Source organism: Macaca nemestrina, chromosome 7, assembly GCF_043159975.1.
Source record: "Macaca nemestrina isolate mMacNem1 chromosome 7, mMacNem.hap1, whole genome shotgun sequence".
NCBI lineage: Eukaryota > Metazoa > Chordata > Mammalia > Primates > Cercopithecidae > Macaca > Macaca nemestrina.
Genome location: NC_092131.1, coordinates 30,287,759 through 30,307,769, shown reverse-complemented (window position 1 = coordinate 30,307,769; position 20,011 = coordinate 30,287,759). Strand labels below are relative to the sequence as shown.

The window sequence follows — 20,011 nt, the reverse complement described above, 5'->3', positions numbered from 1 at the left end:
AACTGAAGAGAACAATTCCAACTCTTGGATTTGCTGCTTAGAGACTGATGAAGACCTCACCAAAAGTAGTCTAGGGACATCTCAATCACAAGCCAATAAATATTCTTTACTAGTTAAGCCTATTTAAGGTGAGCCTTCTAGAAAATATCCTATATTGTTTAATATAATATACATGAGTACCACCTATTCTAGTGCCTATACAGGCATTAAGAACACAGGGGGCAAAGCTGGATGCTATCACTTTCTGAAGTCCACTTTTTAACAACTGTTCCTTTGCTAAGCATCATTCTGGTCCAATACAGATAGCCAAATATGTTTACATGATAATGATAAAGATGATGAATAATCACAACAGCAGCAAGAGTGCCCATCTACTGAGTATTTATGACATAACAGGCACTTGCCAAGTGCTTTATATGCACCTATATTTATATACTTATATATGTAAGTATGTAAATATACATACTCTGCACATTCTTACGGAAGATATCATTTCTTACACTTTCAGAAAGGCTAAATGGCTTTCCCACTTAGGAAAGCAGCCAGAGGTAGAGCCAGGAACTGATAATCCAGGCCTTCTAATTTTACTCTGTGCTCCTAACCCCAATGCCACACTGCCTCTCATTTGGTGATGCTACTAAATCAATCTGAAATACTTTGATAGTGTTCAAAGCACTTCAAGACCACTGTGCTATTGTCCTTCCCATTCTTTTCCTATGTTCTGCATATGACCAACACACACATTACAAACCCCCTACAAGACACATAGACACACACACACACACTTAGGAGCTGGAAAGCTAAAAACTGTATTTCCTGGACACCCTTGTGATCGGGTTGTAGATGTGATGCAGTGTCTACCAGTGAGAAGCACACACAAGAGCTGGATGGCAGGGGCCACGCTTTGCACCAGCGTAGGAGGGCAAGCCCCCGCAGACCTTGGTGCTGGATTGGCACCAGCGCGATTCTATGTGCCACTGCCTATTCACCAGCCTCTGGCAGTGTGACAGTTGTGATGCCAGCACTCAGAGTACTCACAGCAGGAGCAGTTTCCTAGTTTGGGGCAGCTGCCTAGTTAGGAGAGGGAGGCCCTAACCTCACTGCTCTTGCCCCTCCACAAAGCCATAAATGCCTAATTCCCTGTTTGCTTGAATGACCTACAGTGTTTTTGGTAACTCTACCAAAAATCTGACGATTTCAACAACACGGTCATTGTAATTATTGTTGAGAAACAGATGTTTAATAACTTATTAGCTGTATTTTACAGATTCACTGAATAAAATTTAAATTATTTGTCCAAGTCACATAACAATACAGTGACAAAGCCAAAACTGAAACTCTAGTATTATTCCAAACTAACACTATTAGAGGTAGTGCTACTACTAATTCCATTAAGAATTCTCAATGTCAGTTCTAATTTAATAACTTTTACTTATTTTAGAGTCTGGGGCACTAATCTCAACATAACAAAAGGCAAAATTTCTCTCAAACATGAGCATTTGAGGCAAACAATCACTGCTTTGATGTTAGGATAAAAAGCTTGGAAAACATGCTTAGAACTGTCTCAGCGTCTTCTCAAGGTCAGGATGATTTAAAGTTCGACCCTTGACTTATGCATCCGGTGCAGGGAAAAAAAACTGGGACAAGTAAACCAACTCTAGCAGTCTTTAAGGGACAAATTTATTTCAGCTTTACTTCTATTCAAAACTTGCTAAGTAAAGGAAAAAGTGGGAGAAAAATTAAAATCTACAAAACTATAAACCTTCACAGATTACTTTTAAATGCTATACTTGTTTTAAAGACACTAAGGCAGCTGGACATCCACTGGCCAAAAAAATGACCCGACCTAAACCTCATACCTTATACAATTAACTCAAAAGGAGCACAGACCTAAATGTAAAATATAAAACTATAAGACTCAGAAAAACGTTAATACATTGCTGGTGGACATGTAAAATGGCACAGCCAAGGTGGAAAAGTGTGTTGGTTTCTCAAAGGTACATGTAGACTTTGACAATGAAGAACCTGATAAAAAATTTTCTTTTTTTTTGAGATGGAGTCTTGCTCTGTCACCCAGGCTGGAGTGCAGTGGTGCAATCTAGACTCACTGCAATATCCACCTCCTGGGTTCAAGCAATTCTCATACCTCAGCCTCCCGAGTAGCTGGGATTACAGGCATGTGCCACCACGTCCAGGTAAATTTTGTATTTTTAGTAGAGACAGGGTTTCACCATGTTGGTGAAAACTCCTGGTCTCAAACTCCTGACTTCAAGTGATCCACCCACATCGGCCTCCTAAAGTGTTGGGATTACAGGTGTGAGCCACCTCACCCAGCCAAAAAAAATTCTTCTAAAGGTAAATATATACTTTCCATGTGACCCGGCAATTCCATTCTTAGGTACATACCAATTGGAAACAGACACTCAAACAAGTTACTTGTGTGTGAATGTTCATAGAAGCACTATTCACAACAGCCAAAAGGTGGAAACAAAATGTGGTATATCCACATAATGGAATAGTATACAGTGATAAGGGAATGAAGTACTGTTACTTGCTACAACGGCACATGAATCTTGAAAACATTACGCTAAGTGAAGGACAAGTCACAAAAGAGGGACTGCAGATGCAAAATACTTCTAGGATACATAAGTATTTCCTAAAAACCACTTAGAAAAATACACAAACCCAGTAGAAAAACGGACAAAAGATTTGAACAGGGACTTCATGAAATCAGCACTTCCAATGGTCATTAAACATATAAAAAGCTGTTCAGCTTCACTGGGCAATACAGAATTGCAAATTAAAACCACAATGAGATACTAGTACATATATACCAATGGAATTGGCAAAAATGTTAAATTCTGGCAATACTGAGTGTTGGTAAAGAGATGTGGAACAAGAATTCTCAGTTGGGTGTGGGGGCTCACGCCTGTAATCCCAGCACTTTGGGAGGCTGAGGCGGGCAGATCACGAGGTCAGGAGATCGACACCATCCTGGCTAACACAGTGAAACCCATCTCTACCAAAAGTACAAAAACAAAATTAGCTGGGCGTGGTGGCAGGCACCTGTAGTCCCAGCTACTCGGGAGCTGAGGCAGGAGAATGGTGTGAACCCAGGAGGCGGAGCTTGCAGTGAGCTGAAATTGCATCACTGCACTCCTCCAGCCTGGGTGACAGAGCGAGACACTGTTTCAAAAAAAAAAAAAGAATTCTCAAACACAGCTGGTAGATGTACAAACCAGTACAATCACTTTGGAAAACAATTTGGCACTATCTAGTGAAACTGAAGACATGCATACTCTATAACTCTGTAACCCAATAATTCCAACCCTGGAGAAATGCATATTTACATGCAGGAAATGCATCTATCAGAACATTTATAGTAGTTTTATTCATCACTGACATAAAATGAAAAAAGCCTCAATATCCATTATTATAAAAATGAAGGAAGGCCAGACACGGTGGCTCATGCCTGTAATCCCAGCACTTTGGGAGGCCGAGGCGGGTGGATCACCTGAGGTCAGGAGTTCGACACCAGCCTGGCCAACATAGCGAAACCCGTCTCTACTATAAATACAAAAAATTAACCGGGTGTGGTGGTGGGCACCTGTAATCCCAGCTACTCAGAAAGCTGAGGCAGGAGAATCGCTTGAACCCGGAAGGTGGAGGTTGCAGTGAGCCGAGATGATGTCATTGCACTCCAGCCTGGGCGACAACAGCAAAACTCTGTCTCAAATAATAATAATAATAACAACTAATGCTGTTTGCTGGTACTATAGTACTACTGAAAGATTTCAAGACATTTCATTATAAACATAATATTGCATACCAAAGACAAGATAGCAAAAAAAAAAAAATCTGTAACGTTTTGAATTTTTTATTTGGGCAACATTTTTATTTTTGTTGTTGTTGTTGTTGTTGTTGTTGCTGCTGTTGTTAGAAATAGTGTCTCACGGCCGGGCGCGGTGGCTCAAGCCTGTAATCCCAGCACTTTGGGAGGCCGAGACGGGTGGATCACGAGGTCAGGAGATCGAGACTATCCTGGCTAACCCGGTGAAACCCCGTCTCTACTAAAAAATACAAAAAAAAACTAGCCAGGCGAGGTGGCGGGCGCCTGTAGTCCCAGCTACTCGGGAGGCTGAGGCAGGAGAATGGCGTGAACCCAGGAGGCGGAGCTTGCAGTGAGCTGAGATCCGGCCACTGCACTCCAGCCTGGGCGACAGAGCGAGACTCCGTCTCAAAAAAAAAAAAAAAAAAAAAAAAAGAAATAGTGTCTCACTCTGTAACCCAGGCTGGAGAGGGAGGAGTGGCATGATCATAGCTCACTGCAGCCTCAAATTCTTGGACTCAAGCTATCTCCCCACCTCAGCCTCTCAAGTAGCCAGGACTACATACAGGTGCACACCACCATGCTTGGCTAATTTTTAAATTTTTTGTAGAGACAAGATCTCTCTCTGTTGCCCATGCCAGTCTAAAATCCTAAGCTCAAACAATCCTCCTGCCTCTGTCTCCCAAACTGCTGGGATTATTGGTATGAGCCACCACAACCCAGCTGGAAAATGTATTTTCTACTAAAGAAGGAAACAGCCTCATGAGATAGATTTAGAAATAACTGAAACATGACAAAGTTGTTTCAAAACTTAAATTAAGCATTTTAAAATCCCAAATAATCCCCACCTGAGGAAGTGTTGAAAATGGAGTCATCACATGGTTAAAATGCATTATAGCTGGGCGTGGTGGCGGATGCCTACAATCCCAGGATTTTGGAAGGCCAAGGCAGGTGGCTCGCTTGAGCTCAGGAGTTCAATATCAACCTGGGCAATAAGGCAAAACCCTGTCTCTACAAAAAAAATACAAAAATTAGCCAGTTGCAGTAGTGTGCGCCTCTAGTCCCAACTACTCAGGAGGCTGAGGTGGGAGAATCGCTGGAGCGTGGGAGGCAAAGGTTGAAGTGAGCTGAGATTGTGCCACTGCACAACACCCTAGGCAACAGAACAAGATCCTGTCTCAGAAAAGGAAAAAAAAAAAAAAATCTGGCCCAGACACAGTGGCTCACGCCCATAATGCCGGCACTTTGGGAGGCTGAGGCAAGCGGATCACTTAAGCCCAGGAGTTCAAGATCAGCCTGGGCAACGTGGCAAAACCCAGTCGCTACAAAAAAAATACAAAAATTAGCAGGGCATGGTAGTACGTGCCTGTAGTTCCAGCAACTCCGGAGGCTGAGGTGGGAGGATCACCTGAGCACAGGGAGGTTGAGGCTGCAGTGAGCTGAGATTGTGCCACTGCACTCCAGCCTGGGTGACAGAGTGAGACCCTATCTCAAAAAAAAAAAAAAAAAAAAAGAAAGAAAGAAAAGAAGGCCGGGCGCAGTGGCTCAAGCTTGTAATCCCAGCACTTTGGGAGGCCGAGGCGGGCGGATCACAAGGTCAGGAGATCGAGACCACAGTGAAACCCCGTCTCTACTAAAAATACAAAAAATTAGCCGGGCGCGGTGGCGGGCACCTGTAGTCCCAGCTACTCAGGAGGCTGAGGCAGGAGAATGGCGGGAACCCGGGAGGCGGAGCTTGCAGTGAGCCGAGATCGCGCCACTGCACTCCAGCCTGGGCAACAGCGTGAGACTCCATCTCAAAAAAAAAAAAAAAAAAAAAAGAAAGAAAAGAAAAAGAAAAAGAAAAAGAAAAGAGAAAGCATTATAAATTCTAAAAGTATTTATTTTATAAACCAACAATTCTGTTTTTACCTCTACTTAATGAGGAAAAGTAGGTAAAATACTCAGTGAAAGGTTTTCAGACTGCAACTTTTAAACCCTTGAACCATGGTTAATTAACGACTTTCCTTACTGTTCATATTGGTCATACCACTGTCTGTCTTTTCCTGTTTTTAATGTTAAAAACAGGAAGCCACTTCCTCGCTACTTCTGTGCTGTCCATGAAAGTGTAGAATGAGATTTCAAGATAAAAAACAATGGTTTTTCCTACATCTAAAACAGCCATTTGCATGTTTGCATGTGCATGTATGTACGTACACACCCACCTCAACTACAAATACTTCAAAATCCTTTACATTGTTATTGTTACCACCACTCACAATATCATTCATATCTTAAAAATTTTTTTTTTTTTTTAAAGAGACAATGGCCGGGCACGGTGGCTCACGCCTGTAATCCCAACACTTTGGGAGGCCGAGGTTGGCAGATTACCTGAGGTTAAGAGTTCAAGACCAGCCTGGCCAACATGGTGAAACCCCGTCTCTACTAAAAATACAAAAATTAGTGATGGCGGACACCTGTAATCCCCGCTTCTTGGGAGACTGACGCAAAAGAATCACTTGAGCCCAGGAGGCAGAGGTTGCAGTGAGCCAAGATCGTTCCATTACACTCCATCCTGGGCAACAAAGCGAGACTCTGTCTCCACACACACACACACACAAAATTAGCTGGGTGTGGTGGTGCATGCGTGCAGTCCCAGCTACTCATCAGGCTGAGGCATGAGAATCACTTGAACCTGGGAGGCAAAGGTTGCAGTGAGCCGAGATCATGCCATTGCACTCCAGTCTGGACAATGGAACAAGACCCCATCTCAAAAAAAAAAAAAAAAAAAAAAAAGACAGGGTCTCTGTCACCCAGGCTGGAGTGCAGTGGCACAATCACAGCTTGCAACAGCCTTAAACTCCTGGGTACAAGTGATCCTCCCACCTCAGTCTCCCAAGTAACTAAGACTATGGGTGTGGGCCACCACACCCAGCTAAGTTTTCAAATTTTCTTGTTGAGACAGGGTCTTGTTACATTGCTCAGGTTGGTCTCAAACTCCTGCGCTCAAGCTATCGTCCCACCTCAGCCTCCCAAAGCGCTTGAAATTACAGGTGTGAACTATCACACCTGGCCTCTGGCCTCATATCTTAAACATTTACTGAGTGTCTAATATGTGCCAAGCACTCTGTAGTATAGAGTAGTAAACAAAAAGGTAATAATCCTTGCCCTCTTGGAATTTGTATTCTGGTGGAAGAGATAAACATATAGAATATAAAGTTTGCTAGTCCAGGCTCAGTGGCTCACACCTGTAATCCCAGCACTCTGGGAGGCCGAGGTGGGCAGATCACATGAGCCCAGGAGTTCAAGACCAGCCTGGCCAACATGGCAAAACCCTGTCTCTACTAAAAACACAAAAATTAGGTGTGGTTGCACATGCCTGTAGTCCCAGCCATTCTGGAGGCTGAGGCAGGAAAATCGCTTGAACCTGGGAGACAGAGGTTGCAGTAAGCCAAGATCGTGCCATTGTACTCCAGCCTGGGCAACAGAGCAAGACTCTGTCTCAAGAAAATAAAAATAAATAAAAATAAAAATAAATAAAGTATGCTAGACAGTGACAAATACTAACAGAAACAAAAGCAAGCAGGAAAGGGGGAGTCATGCTGCAAATCAGCTGGGGTGCCCTGGGTAGAACAGAGGACAAAACGCAAGTGAGGGAGCTAGCCAGGGACTATTTGAAGGAAAAACTTTCCTGGCATGAAAAACAGGGAAAACAGGTTACAGGGAAACTCTTGCAAACCTAACACTGGCACTAGTCCAAATGGATACAGTGGTAAACCTACTACACAACTTCTTTGAAAGGTTTGAGTATCGTTTCGTACCAGTGAGAAATCCCTACAGTAAATAGAGATGACTGCTCCATATGATGAAATATTATTCAACAATAGGAAGCAATGAAGTACCAATACACGCTACAACATGAACTTCAAACACATTACACCAAGTGAAAGGAGCCAGGTACAGAAGAACATACCCTGTATGAGCCCATTTATATGAAACGTCCATTTACATGAAATGTCCAGAATAGGTAAATCTATAGAGACAGAAAGTAGATTAGTGGCTGCCAAGGGTGGGGAGGGTGGATGAGGAAGGAGTGACCGCTAATGGGTTCATGAGAAAAACTCAAGAGAGGGGGTTTCTCTCTTTTTCAGAAGAGAAAAACATTACAAAATTAAATTGTGGTGCTGGCTGCACAACTCTGTAGATATACTAAAAACCATTGTATTGTACGCTTTAAATAGGTAACTTTTATGATATGTCAATTACTTAAAAACACTACTGCTGTCCTGAGCTCAACTGACACAAAACAAATGTGGTGCTCTTTATTTATTTTTTATTCTTCTTATGTTTTTTTAGACAGTCTTGCTCCATTGCCCAGGCTGGAGTGCAATGGTGCAATCTCGGCTCACTGCAACCTCTGCCTCCCTGGTTCAAGCAATTCTCGTGCCTCGGCCTCCCAAGTAGCAGGGATTACAAGCATGTGCCACCACGCCCCAGATAATTTTTGTATTTTCAGTAGAGACGGGGTTTCACCATATTGGTCAGGCTGGTCTGAACTCCTGACTTCAGGTGATCTGCCTGCCTCGGCCTCCCAAAGTGCTGGGATTATAGGCGTGAGCCGCCATGCCCGGCCAGTAGTGTTCTTTTTAAATGTTAAATCACACACAGAATTAAAGAAGACAAACCAAATGATCCATCCCCTAGCTTAATGCACCAAGCAATTATACTACATTAATAGTTTACTAGGATGCTGCTAAAATGACAGGTACCAGAATATTCTTAGTACTTTTTTTTTTTTTTGGAGACACAGTCTTGCTCTGTTGCCCAGACTGGAGTGCAGTGGCAAGATATCAGCTCACTGCAGCCTCCACCCTGTGGGTTCAAGCGATTCTTCTGCCTCAGCCTCCTGAGTAGCTGGGATTACAGGTGCCCTCCACCATGCCCAGTTAATTTTTGTATTTTTAGTAGAGATGACGTTTCACCACGTTGGCCAGGCTGAACTCCTGACCTCAGGTGATCCACCCACCTCGGCCTCCCAAAGTGCTGAGATTACAGGTGTGAGCCACTGCCCCGGCTGTATGCTACTTTTTGAAGGAGGTCAAGAATAAAATCCCTCTGGGAATTCCTAGTAATGTATTTCAATTAATTTCTTTCTTTTGTATCTTGAAAATAAGCATATTGGGATATAGACATATAATGTCCCTTCCCTGTATCCTATCTCTCCCATTTTTTATCTACTTATTTTTTGTAACTTTTATTTTAGGTTCAGGGGTACATGTGCAGGTTGTACAGGTAAACTCGCATCACAAGGGTTTGTTGTACAGATTATTTAGTCACCCAGGTACTAAGCCTAGCATCCAATGGGTTACTTTTTTCTAATCCTCTCCCTCTTCCTACCCACCACAAGTGTTGTTTTTCCTCTTTGCATCCATGTGTTCTCATCATTTAGCTCCCACTTACAAGTGAGAACAGGCTGGACACGGTGGCTCACTCCTGTAATCCCAGCACTTTGGGAGGCCAAGGCAGGCTGAGGTCAGGAGTTCGAGACCAGGCTGGCCAACATGGTGAAACCTCGTCTCTACTAAAAATACAAAAAATTAGCTGGGCGTGGTGGTGCGTGCCTGTAATTCCAGCTACTTGGGAGGCTGAGGCAAGAGAATCCCTCGAACCGTGGAGGCGGAGACTGCAGGGAGCCGAGATCACACCACTGTACTCCAGCCTGGGTGACAGAGTGAGATTCCATCTCAAAAAAAAAAATATATATATATATATATAATATATACACACATATATAACATATATACATATATAATATATACATACATATATATAAATATAAAAAAATAAGTGAGAGCATGGTATTTGGTCCTCCCATTTTTAAGTATCTGATCATGAACAAGCTGTGGAGGCAAAATGTTAGTTTAAAATGTAGTAAGTGTGTGGTAACTACTTACCATAATTTACTCCTTACATTCCTAGCAATTTCCTATCTAAATATTAGAATTTTTTTTCTGAATTAAGTTTTTTCATTTTATAGAGATGTTTCATTATGTTGTGTCAGCTGGTCTCAAACTCCTGGCCCTGAGTGATCCTCCTACCTCAGCCTGGAACATTTTTATTAATTCAAGCTTTTGCTGTTATCTGTCACGTACATGTTTCTGAACTACTAGCTTCACCTCACATCACAAAGAAATAAACCATAGACTGAGAAAAACAACAGTCTCATCCAAAACACCACGAATAACAGAGGATTAAGGGGTAAAAAATTCCAAGAATTGTATGCAATTTATATAAAATAGAACAGACTCATGGTAACTCATCTTTATTGGTATGACCATGTGATTTAGTTGTATTCAAAGCAACATACGGTATTTCCCTGCAACAAAGAATTAACATAGTTAAACTGGGCTCTCTTTTAGAATGAAATGAGGAAGAAAACCAGGATGTGGTTATGGATACCACTCTCTCGGTGAAATGAGGAAGTAGCAACATTATATTTGCATTTTATGATCCCAAGCAACCACTTTCCCTCACCTCTTTCCAGTTTAACACTTAATTTGCCTCCCTCCTTCGCCATACCTAATCCAGCATTAGAAAACAAACATGATCTGTCACAGGAAAGGAATGACATTCCCTTTTCCTCTACGAGCTGAATTTTTGTAAGAAAATGGCAGAAGCTGGCTGTTTTAACTGCTAATGTTATCTACTGGGAATATTCTATTGAAATGAATTTGAATAATTTAATACAATCCTCTCCATAACCTGCAGAGGCAAATGCTCTCCTCAGCACCCCCACATTTCCTTGTATTACTTCCTCCAAGAACTGTTTCCTGATTAACCCTATGCTACTCAGATATTTTTTTGTTCTATATCTTCATATAATCTAAGCATTATTTACTTGTATAATGGTTTTGCAAAGGCCCGTAACTTTAAAATGTTTGTTTCCTCAACAAAATTAGAAACTACTTAAGAATGAAATCTGTGCGTTCTAATTCTTTCACACAAAGGATACACAGGCAGCTCCCAACACTTAAACCACCAATTTACTTTCTGTAAACATGAAACAAGTTCCAAAGATAATGTACTCACAAACAAAGTAATTCAGATGCATCTTGTTGGTTTCATTCATTCATCACACTTTGAGCACCAGCTGTGCAAGCTCTATGGACAATCCCCTGATCAAAAATTGCCCTTGGGGTCATGGTGGCTCACTCCTGTAATCCCAACACTTCGGAAGGCCAAGGCAGGAGGATCCCTTGAGTACAGGAGTTTGAGACCAGCCTGGGCAACATGGCGAGAGCTGTCTCCATTTAAAAACAAAACACAAAAAAACTACTCATTGCCTACCAAACTTCTTACTTTGATTTTCAAAACACAATTTCTCTTCTATCTGCATTCTAGATTCTCCCAAACATTCTTCATGCCTTTGCCTATCCCCTCATCCAGGAATGTGCTGTCTGCACCACAATCAGCACTTGCCTCACCACCAGCTAGCTATACATGTCAATTATTAAGTTTCGACTATGCATCTACACTAGGAGAGGTCCTTGCAGATGGAGTTTTTAGTTTGAATATATAAATAAAACTTCAGCTACCATCGGTCGTAACTGCCATCAACTCAATCTAGTAGGAGGATATAGGCCTGTGAACAAGTAACTGTAATACTACACAACCTAGGAAGGGTATGGTAAGCTGTCACTGAGGGCTATACAAAATCAACGTACTGTAGATGCACTCTGGGTGGACAAGCTCAGGGGTAGAAGGGGGATCAAAAAGTGTTAAAAATGTGGGCTGGGAACAGTGGCTCCCATCTGTAATCTCAGCACTTTGGGAGGCCGAGGCGGGTGGATCGTTTGAGGTCAGGAGTTCGAGACCAGCCTGGCCAACATGGTGAAACCCTGTTTCTACCAAAAATACAAAAATTATCTGGGGAGTGGTAGCACATGCCTGTAATTCCCGCTACTTGGGAGGCTGAGGCATAAGAATTGCTTGGACCCAGGAGGCAGAGGGTGCAGTGAGCCGAGATCATACCACTATACTCCAGCCTGGGTGACAGAGCAAGACTCTTGTCTAAAAAATAACAATATTAAAATAAAATTTAAAATGTTAAAAATGTGTTTGGGTTTTAAAAGATAAAAATTAGTTAGGGCCACTGGACCAATTTCTGAATGCAGGGCTTTGCCTGCATTAGGTATTCAAAAAACTTATTTACCTTGTTTGTAAATTAACTTGCAGGGCAATGAGTAGGATGGCCAACTTGTGCTGGGGCTCAGATGGAGTACAAGATGGTTGAGATGAAAGGAAGAATGCCTAGTCTTGAGTTCTCCCAGGAGCTACTTTTGAATCCATATATCTCCTGACTGGTTTTGTCTTCCTAGTAACTGACAATGTTTTCTTGATGCACTCTTCCCATTTCCACATGACCACTATCCATTACCTGAATAACTGTTTCTTCTACAATCAATGTTCACTGGCTCATCTCAGCGGTGACTGTGCTCACCCCACACCTGCCTCTTTTCCTCAGACACACAGGGACCACAAAAAAACTATAATGTCTTAAGTCCTTCTCTAATCCGGTACATTCCCCTGGGCTAAAAGACAACCTTTTGCCATGGGGGACATGCCAACAACACAGAGGTTTTATTTTTAGTAAAATCAGGCATCGTTAACCCTCATTTTATTTATTTTTGGAGATTAAGTAACACAACAATAATGTATAAAACTCCAGAAGTGAACTTCAAGTCAATAACAAGTTAAAAAAACAAAAAACCCTTCAGAGGTACAAAGGAACATGCAGAGAAAAATGAAGTGAATGAAGCCCTTTTCACCAGAGACAACCATGCTCATAGGTTTACCATTCCTAAAATAAGAGTGTTTTTTACTGTAAATAGAATTGGTTGGCCATATTCTGTATTACAGCTTGTTTGTCTGGGGAGAGGAGTTGATGTGTGAATCACCCAACTATGTATAATGTATCTATGAGAAAACACATTATTAATTCCAAATCATACAACCTTTTCAGAAAATTGTAAACACAACCTGGGATTCAGCACAGGGGTACGAATAGAAAGAGCATGGCTTTTTCACTTCACAGTCCTCTGTCCACACAGCAGCTCTGACACCAGGCATCTTAGGAAATATTATTTAACTTGTGACTTTTTGATTTCTAATCCATAAAATAGGGATACTGCTGCCTACCTCCTTAGGTTCTTCTTGATTAAACACATGTTGAATGCTTTCATATCTTTAACCTTGTTTTCAGCTTTCTTTGTAGAATGTTTTCATTTAACTACATCTGGAATATTTTAATTTTTATGTGTACCCAAATTTCCAAGAAAAAACTTTTGTGCAAAAATACTAAGATTTCTATAAAAGGTTTTCATTTACAGAATCAAAAACTCCCTAATAATTACCTTTTGTTCTTCTCTTTCTGTTGCATGGTGACACTTCTCAATTCTCCAATGCCTCAAGAAATCTCGAAGGTATCCAAAGAGGGTGAGTACGCCATACCCCACATATGTGAGCACAGCAACCAGCATTGGTGTTTCTTCAAAAGCTTCATTAAACGGTCTTTTATATAGTCCTCCATTTTGTGTAACATGATGGATCTAAAAGAGAGGTTAAATATGTTTATTTCCATCATGGTAAGAAAAACATTCCTACCTAAAATCTAGGTCCTCAGAGATTTGCTGAATTATACCTTAAGAATTTTCTTTTCTTTCTTTTTTTTTTTTTTTGAGACGGAGTGTCGCTCTGTCGCCCAGGCTGGAGTGCAGTGGCCGGATCTCAGCTCACTGCAAGCTCCGCCTCCCGGGTTTACGCCATTCTCCTGCCTCAGCCTCCCGAGTTGCTGGGACTACAGGCGCCTGCCACCTCGCCCGGCTAGTTTTTTGTATTTTTTAGTAGAGACAGGGTTTCACCGTGTTACCCAGGATGGTCTTGATCTCCTGACCTCGTGATCTGCCCGTCTCAGCCTCCCAAAGTGCTGGGATTACAGGCTTGAGCCACCGCGCCCGGCCACCTTAAGAATTTTCTAAGTTCCACCGGGCACAGTGGCTCACACCTGTAATCCCAGGACTTTGGGAGGCTGAGGCAGGCAGATCACTTGAGGTCAGGAGTTCAAGACCAACCTGGCCAACATGGTGAAACCCTGTCTCTACTGAAAATACAAATATTAGCCAGGATTGGTGGCACACACCTGTAATCCCAGCTACTTGGGAGACTGAGGCAGGAGAGTTGCTTGAACTTGGGAGGTGGAGGTTGCAATAGGCCAAGATCATACCACTACACTCCTACATGGGCGACAAAGCAAGACTCCACGTCAAAAAAAAAAAAAAAAAAAAAAAGAATTTTCTAAGTTCCAACCTCACTGGAAACAAGGGAAAAAAAAAGAATTTTAGGCCAGGCACAGTGGCTCACACCTATAATCCCAGTACTTTGGGAGGCCAAGGCGGGAGGATCACCTGAGGTTGGGAGTTCAAGACCAGCCTGACCAACATGGAGAAACCCCATCTCTACTAAAAATACTAAACTAGGCGGGTGTGGTGGCGCATGCCTGTAATCTCAGCTATTCAGGAGGCTGAGGCAGGAGAATTGCTTGAACCTGAGAGAGGAGAGATCTCGATGAGCCGAGATCACGCCATCGCACTCCAGCCTGGGAAACAAGAGCAACACTCCATCTCAAAAAAAAATTAAAAAAAAAAAAAAAAAAAGAATTTTGTAAGTGATAGTCAAATGTAACACTAAGAGGTGATCCCAAAGAAAACGCTACTTGTTTTCTTTTGGATCAAGGCCAGGATGGTCTCGATCTCCTGACCTTGTGATCTGCCCGCCTCGGCCTTCCAAAGTACTGGGATTACAGGCGTGAGCCACTGAGCCCGGCTGGGCTCCTTGTTTTCAATAGAAATAATTTATAAATTACATGCATTTCAGATGAACAGTAAAGGAAGGGGAGCAAGAAGGGCTGTGTAAGAACACCACCTAATACTGATCTTTACCATTATTTGATTTTCTTAAATAGATCCTAAAATGCTAGCGTAATTTCTTTTGTTCTAATAAAAAAAGCAAAAAACGTAAATCAACAGGAGAAAGCCTATCCCAAGAAAAGTACTATATTAGCTTACAGACGAAGAGATCAAAAGTTCAAAAGTAAATTCAGCTTTAGAATGTAAAATATTTGTAAATGTTTTACTACCACACATTCTCAAAGCCACCCAGCCATAGTATTCCAAATAATTATCAGCAGTAGGCCCCTGTAGAAACACGTAGTTCAAATTAACCTTTGTCGGTAGTGATAACACAAGTAAATCATGCAAAAAACTAAGATGTTATATTACATAAGTGTGGTCTAGGCTGGGTGCACTGGCGCATGCCTGTAATCCTAGCACTTTGGGAGGCCAAGGTGGGCAGATCACCTGAGCCCAGGAGTTTGAGACCAGCCTGGGCACATGGTAAAATCCTGTCTCTACAAAAAAAAAAAAAAAAAAAAACTAGTTGGACATGGTGGCACATGCCTGTAGTCCCACCTCCTCAGGAGACAGGTGGGAGGATCACCTGAACCCAGAAGGTCGAGGCGGCAGTAAGCCATGATCGTGCCACTTCCCTGCAGCCTGAGTGACAGAGTGAGACCCTGTCTCAAAAAAAAAAAAAAAAAACAAAAAAAAAAAAAACAAAACACAAAGTGTGGTCCAGCATTATATAAAAGTAAAAGGAAAGTGAAACACAAAACAAGGGGAAAAACTATTAGTAACCGTCGTGAATTCTTCTGTCCCCCTTCATCTTAAGTATTCATTCCCAAAAATTGTGAGATTATCCCTTGTTTTAACTTTTGGGACACTTGGACTTTAATATACAAAAACCAAGCTACTTTACTTTTGATCTCATAGATGATAACTTTTTGCTTCTTGGTCAATTTTAATGGAAATCTTGCTTTATAGAAGAAATCTGCTAGACAAGTTTGTGTGTTGACTTTAATCTTAACTTTGGAACAACTGCAGTGAGGATGGTTAATCAAAATTTACTGGAGGCATATTGTCAATTAAGCATCATGAAAAGTCCCAAAGAACTAAAAGATCCTTTCTTGCCCTCTCAGGCAATCTGATCAGAGATATGATATAAACAAATAAAAACAAATTAATGAAATTTACATAACTATACAATCAATTGTTATACATATCCAAGGGGTAAAGATATTTTAGAGTATCCTATCCTGGTAATGTTAGTTTTGGAAAGCTGCTTCAGTGTTACAAATTGGAACAGTTTGGAAAGACACAGTTGTATGTGACAAAGGACAGGCACTCAGATAGGCACAGCAGATGGATGGAATCTGTTGGTACTGGTTCAACTTGATGATCTAAATAACTTCTGAAAACTATTCACAAACTTATTTAGGTCTTCATCAATCTCTTCCACACAGGAGAAAGTTTGGTGTCAATATTTAATACTTAAACATTTATGTGGGAGTAAGGTTGTAATGTGTTTAGAACAGAATAGCTAAAATTGAGCCAGTATCTGAAGACAGAAAATTGTTTAAAAATTAACAACATAACAATATAAAAAAGTTATTAAGCCAGACAAAGCAAAATGAAAAGCAATTTAAAAGACAAAAAAAATTAAATTTCTGATCATCTCTTTAAAAACTGTATCTGAAAATATTTTGCCTTAAGAACTCTGTTTAATACCAGTGCCAAACTCTCCCTAACTATGAAATTATTTAAACTATTTACTCTCAACTGTACACATCATTAAAAAGCCTGGAAATCACAGAGCCCCCCTGCAGTCTCTAACCAACGTGCAGCGAGTTTACAGGTCAGGAATGCTGTGGGTGGGTCTCTGAAAGATATTCGCATTAATTTCAGGCACACTCACACGGGCAGGATCAAGTCAATTCATACCGTAGGCTGGACTCTCTAGGGAGGAGGATGCTAAACCATTATGAAGAACGGTGTGATTTTACCAAAGCCTTATTCAAAATTAAATGTATTTTAAAGAATTAAGGTTCAACTAGGAAGTGGGTGGGGTTTCTTTTTTTCCACCTTTAGAACCTGTGAAAAGAAGTGACTCTGGAATGTGGTTTCAGTCAAAACAGAGTGACTGATGTTGGGGGGGGGTGGGGGGGCGCAGATGGGCACGCCAACTGACACACGGGTCTCTCAAAGGTGAAAAGTCTTTAAACTCTGAGAGAATAAAATCACCTTTAAGAACTGATGCTAAATCGTATCTTTCACATGATTCAAACAATAATAATGGTATTGCTCTCTTATACATAGGTAATAATCCTTGAGGAAAAACACCAGGTCTGTTTTGCTCATCATTGCACATCTAGCACCCGGGGTAGTATTTATGAAGTCTTAATAAATAGTTAACACTTAATAACATTTCGTATCAGTCTGTTCACAGTCTGCTCACGTTAAGCAAAGAAGAATGTGACACTATCTTAGCACAATTAATCAAGGAAAGATTTAGGAATATCAAGAAATCTTTGCTTGAACGGTAATATTACTGTAGAAGAAAATACAAACACAAAGGAAGAAATTTTTTTCAGACAAGACTACAAGCACACCACCGTAAAACACCTTACAGAACAAGAGAAGGAAAAAAAAAAATCAAACTAATGAGCCATTTTGTCCACATGCCTGTGGGCTGTCAACTATGTTTATTAAGCAGCTGAAAAGGTACTCCTAACCAAAGCAATAATGGGAAGTATAATAAAAGATAAGTCATATGCGTAATACATATATTTCCATGTGACTAAAATTGTCTGGAAGGAGACACCAGAAACTAGGGTAAGGAGTGGGGTGGGAAAAGAAGGCATATTTTTTGTTCATAACCTTCTAAACTGGTTTGATTTTTCTTCTTCTTGTTTTTTACGAGTATGTATTACTGAATTTTTACTTGCCTTTTTTTTTAATGCTTAAACTAAATTTTGTCATTGACTTAATTCACCATTTGGACTAAAACAGAGTTAATAAAAGCAAAACATGCCTATTATCACAACCTCAGTCACCTCACTATCGATAGCCTCTCTAGTGAATTCTCATCTACTTATGAGTTCTCAGCTAGACCTTCCATGCTACGAGTAAGCTCAAGCCTACACTGCAATCCCAGATTCCTTTCCAGAACTCCACACTCACATTTCTACCTGCCTCCTATATAGCTCCACTTAGACTTCATGGGCACCTCAAACTCAACAAATCTAAAGCTGAACTTCTCACCATCCTAACCCTCCCTCTCAGTGAAAACCTGACACTCCTCTTCTATTACCTATTTTGGTCAACAGCATCACTATCCAGTCTACCCAGTCTCCCAAGTTTGGAGTCATCTTTGGCTCCACCTTATTTTCTGGCTTCCAGATAGAATTAGTAATGACTTTCTGTGCTTCAGTCCAAGAGCTTCTTGTGGGGCACAAGAGAATTTTAAGGAGGTAGAAAGTTGTTTTTTTGTTTTTGTTTTTGACAGCATCTGACTCTGCCACCCAGGACGGAGTGCAGTGGTGCAATCATGGCTCACTGCAGCCTCTACCTTTCAGGCTTAAGTGATCCTCCAGCCTCAGCCTCCCAGGAAGTTGGGACCACAGGCAAGTGGCACCATGCCCAGCTTATTTATTTACTTATTTATTGTAGAGATGGGGCTTCACTACATTGCCCAGGCTGGTATCAAACTCCTGGGCTCAAACTATCCTCCTGCCTTGGTCTCCCAAAGTGCTGGGATTATAGGCATGAGCCACTGTGCCCAGCCTAGTCTACAACTTTATTCAGATTTTGCCAGACGTCCTAATGATATCCTCTATAGCAAAAGAAAACCCTGGATTATATGTTGCCTTCTGTCTTTCTCAAGTCTCAGGAAAAATTTATTTTAAACAATTAAAATAAAAAAGTTTTTAGTGCACTGTAAACTGACTTAGGAGAAATGATCCTGAGTAAAGGTTTCAAGAATCCCACGAAAGGACAGGGAGTAACTATGTTACCATGCGGTAACGGCGAAGTAATTATTAGGAAACAGAAGCACACATTTCTGATATGAATACAAAATCACAAAAGCATGATCTCCTTAAGCAAATAAGCACATTCCAGCTGCATGCTACAGCAGGGTAACAGAACCTGCCTAGCTGGTGAATGGTTTGGAACATTATTTTTAAAAACTGAATGTCTAATGTGAACCACCCATTATTCTTCAGCAATCAAAGAACTGCTATCATGCTTTGTCCATTAAACGAACCCTACTCATTTTCAAGTGGTGTGTTCCTGTTGCTCCTTAAAATCCGTTCTGCTGAAACTGTCCTTTCTTGGAATTTTACTGAAATGTACTGGCCTCTCCCTACTGCATACCACACATATTAAAGAGAACAGTTTGGAGCTTTACACAAATCACATAGGCTATACCATGCTCTGAATGTGTATGTTCAGAAGTGTCTCCTTTTTTCAGCAAGGAAATTTTGAAAAGGAGGAAGTCCACAGTTTTTCTTGTAATCGGCATAAATTTCTTAATTTTTGTCAGTAAGTATCTCATGCAGAATGGAATGAAAAATGTTTCCAAAACTAGCTGTGAAACACATTTATATTTTGACATTATCATTTTCCTATTGAAAACCCCCAAAAGGAGATCTTCAAGCATATATGGAGTGGAACATTTCCATTTCAGTTCAGTGGCATCCCGTATGCACTGGGCACTGATGTCTGCCCAGGAGTTATCACACTCACTGGCCACCCAAGCCTCTGCTGTAACACTTTTCCATCTCTAGATAAGCATCGCACTGTAAGAGATGCAAGAGCCGGAAGACTGGAGTATAAGTGCAGCTCTGCCACAAATTCTGCATCTTCATCTGAGCTCTCCTCCACTGCTGACATGTTCTGAGCCTGTAATACCATACCCTCCACTCTGCCCCCTCCACATGCTCCAATCTGGTTTTGTGGTGCACACCACTGCAGAGGCAACCCAGTTTGTGTCAATTTCCCTTCTCTGGAAATACTCCCTGATATGCAGGGATGGGCCCCTGGTGGTCACGTGTATGCTTTGTGATCATATTTCCTGAACCATAACTGATGGACACAGCACCGACACCTATGCCAAAAGAAATCCAACAACCCTCTTTTATGGGGATTTAAAATGTCAGTGGGGAGAGAGTCTGAAGGGCAGTGGGTCTCCAATGTCCTGAAGAAAGGGTTCACAAACTCCTGCCGCTGAGGTCCCAAGAGCTGTGGCAAC

General features: G+C 41.4%; 1 protein-coding gene across 1 annotated transcript in view; it reads right to left on the bottom strand.

Moving 5' to 3' along the window:
• Positions 1 to 20,011, bottom strand: part of LOC105495838 (serine palmitoyltransferase long chain base subunit 2) — a 110,791-nt gene that overhangs the window by 78,664 nt on the left and 12,116 nt on the right. The window contains exon 2 of the mRNA XM_071099802.1: positions 13,222 to 13,416. Within this exon, the coding sequence (XP_070955903.1) occupies positions 13,222 to 13,416 (195 nt within the window). The remainder of the gene's footprint in view (positions 1 to 13,221; positions 13,417 to 20,011) is intronic.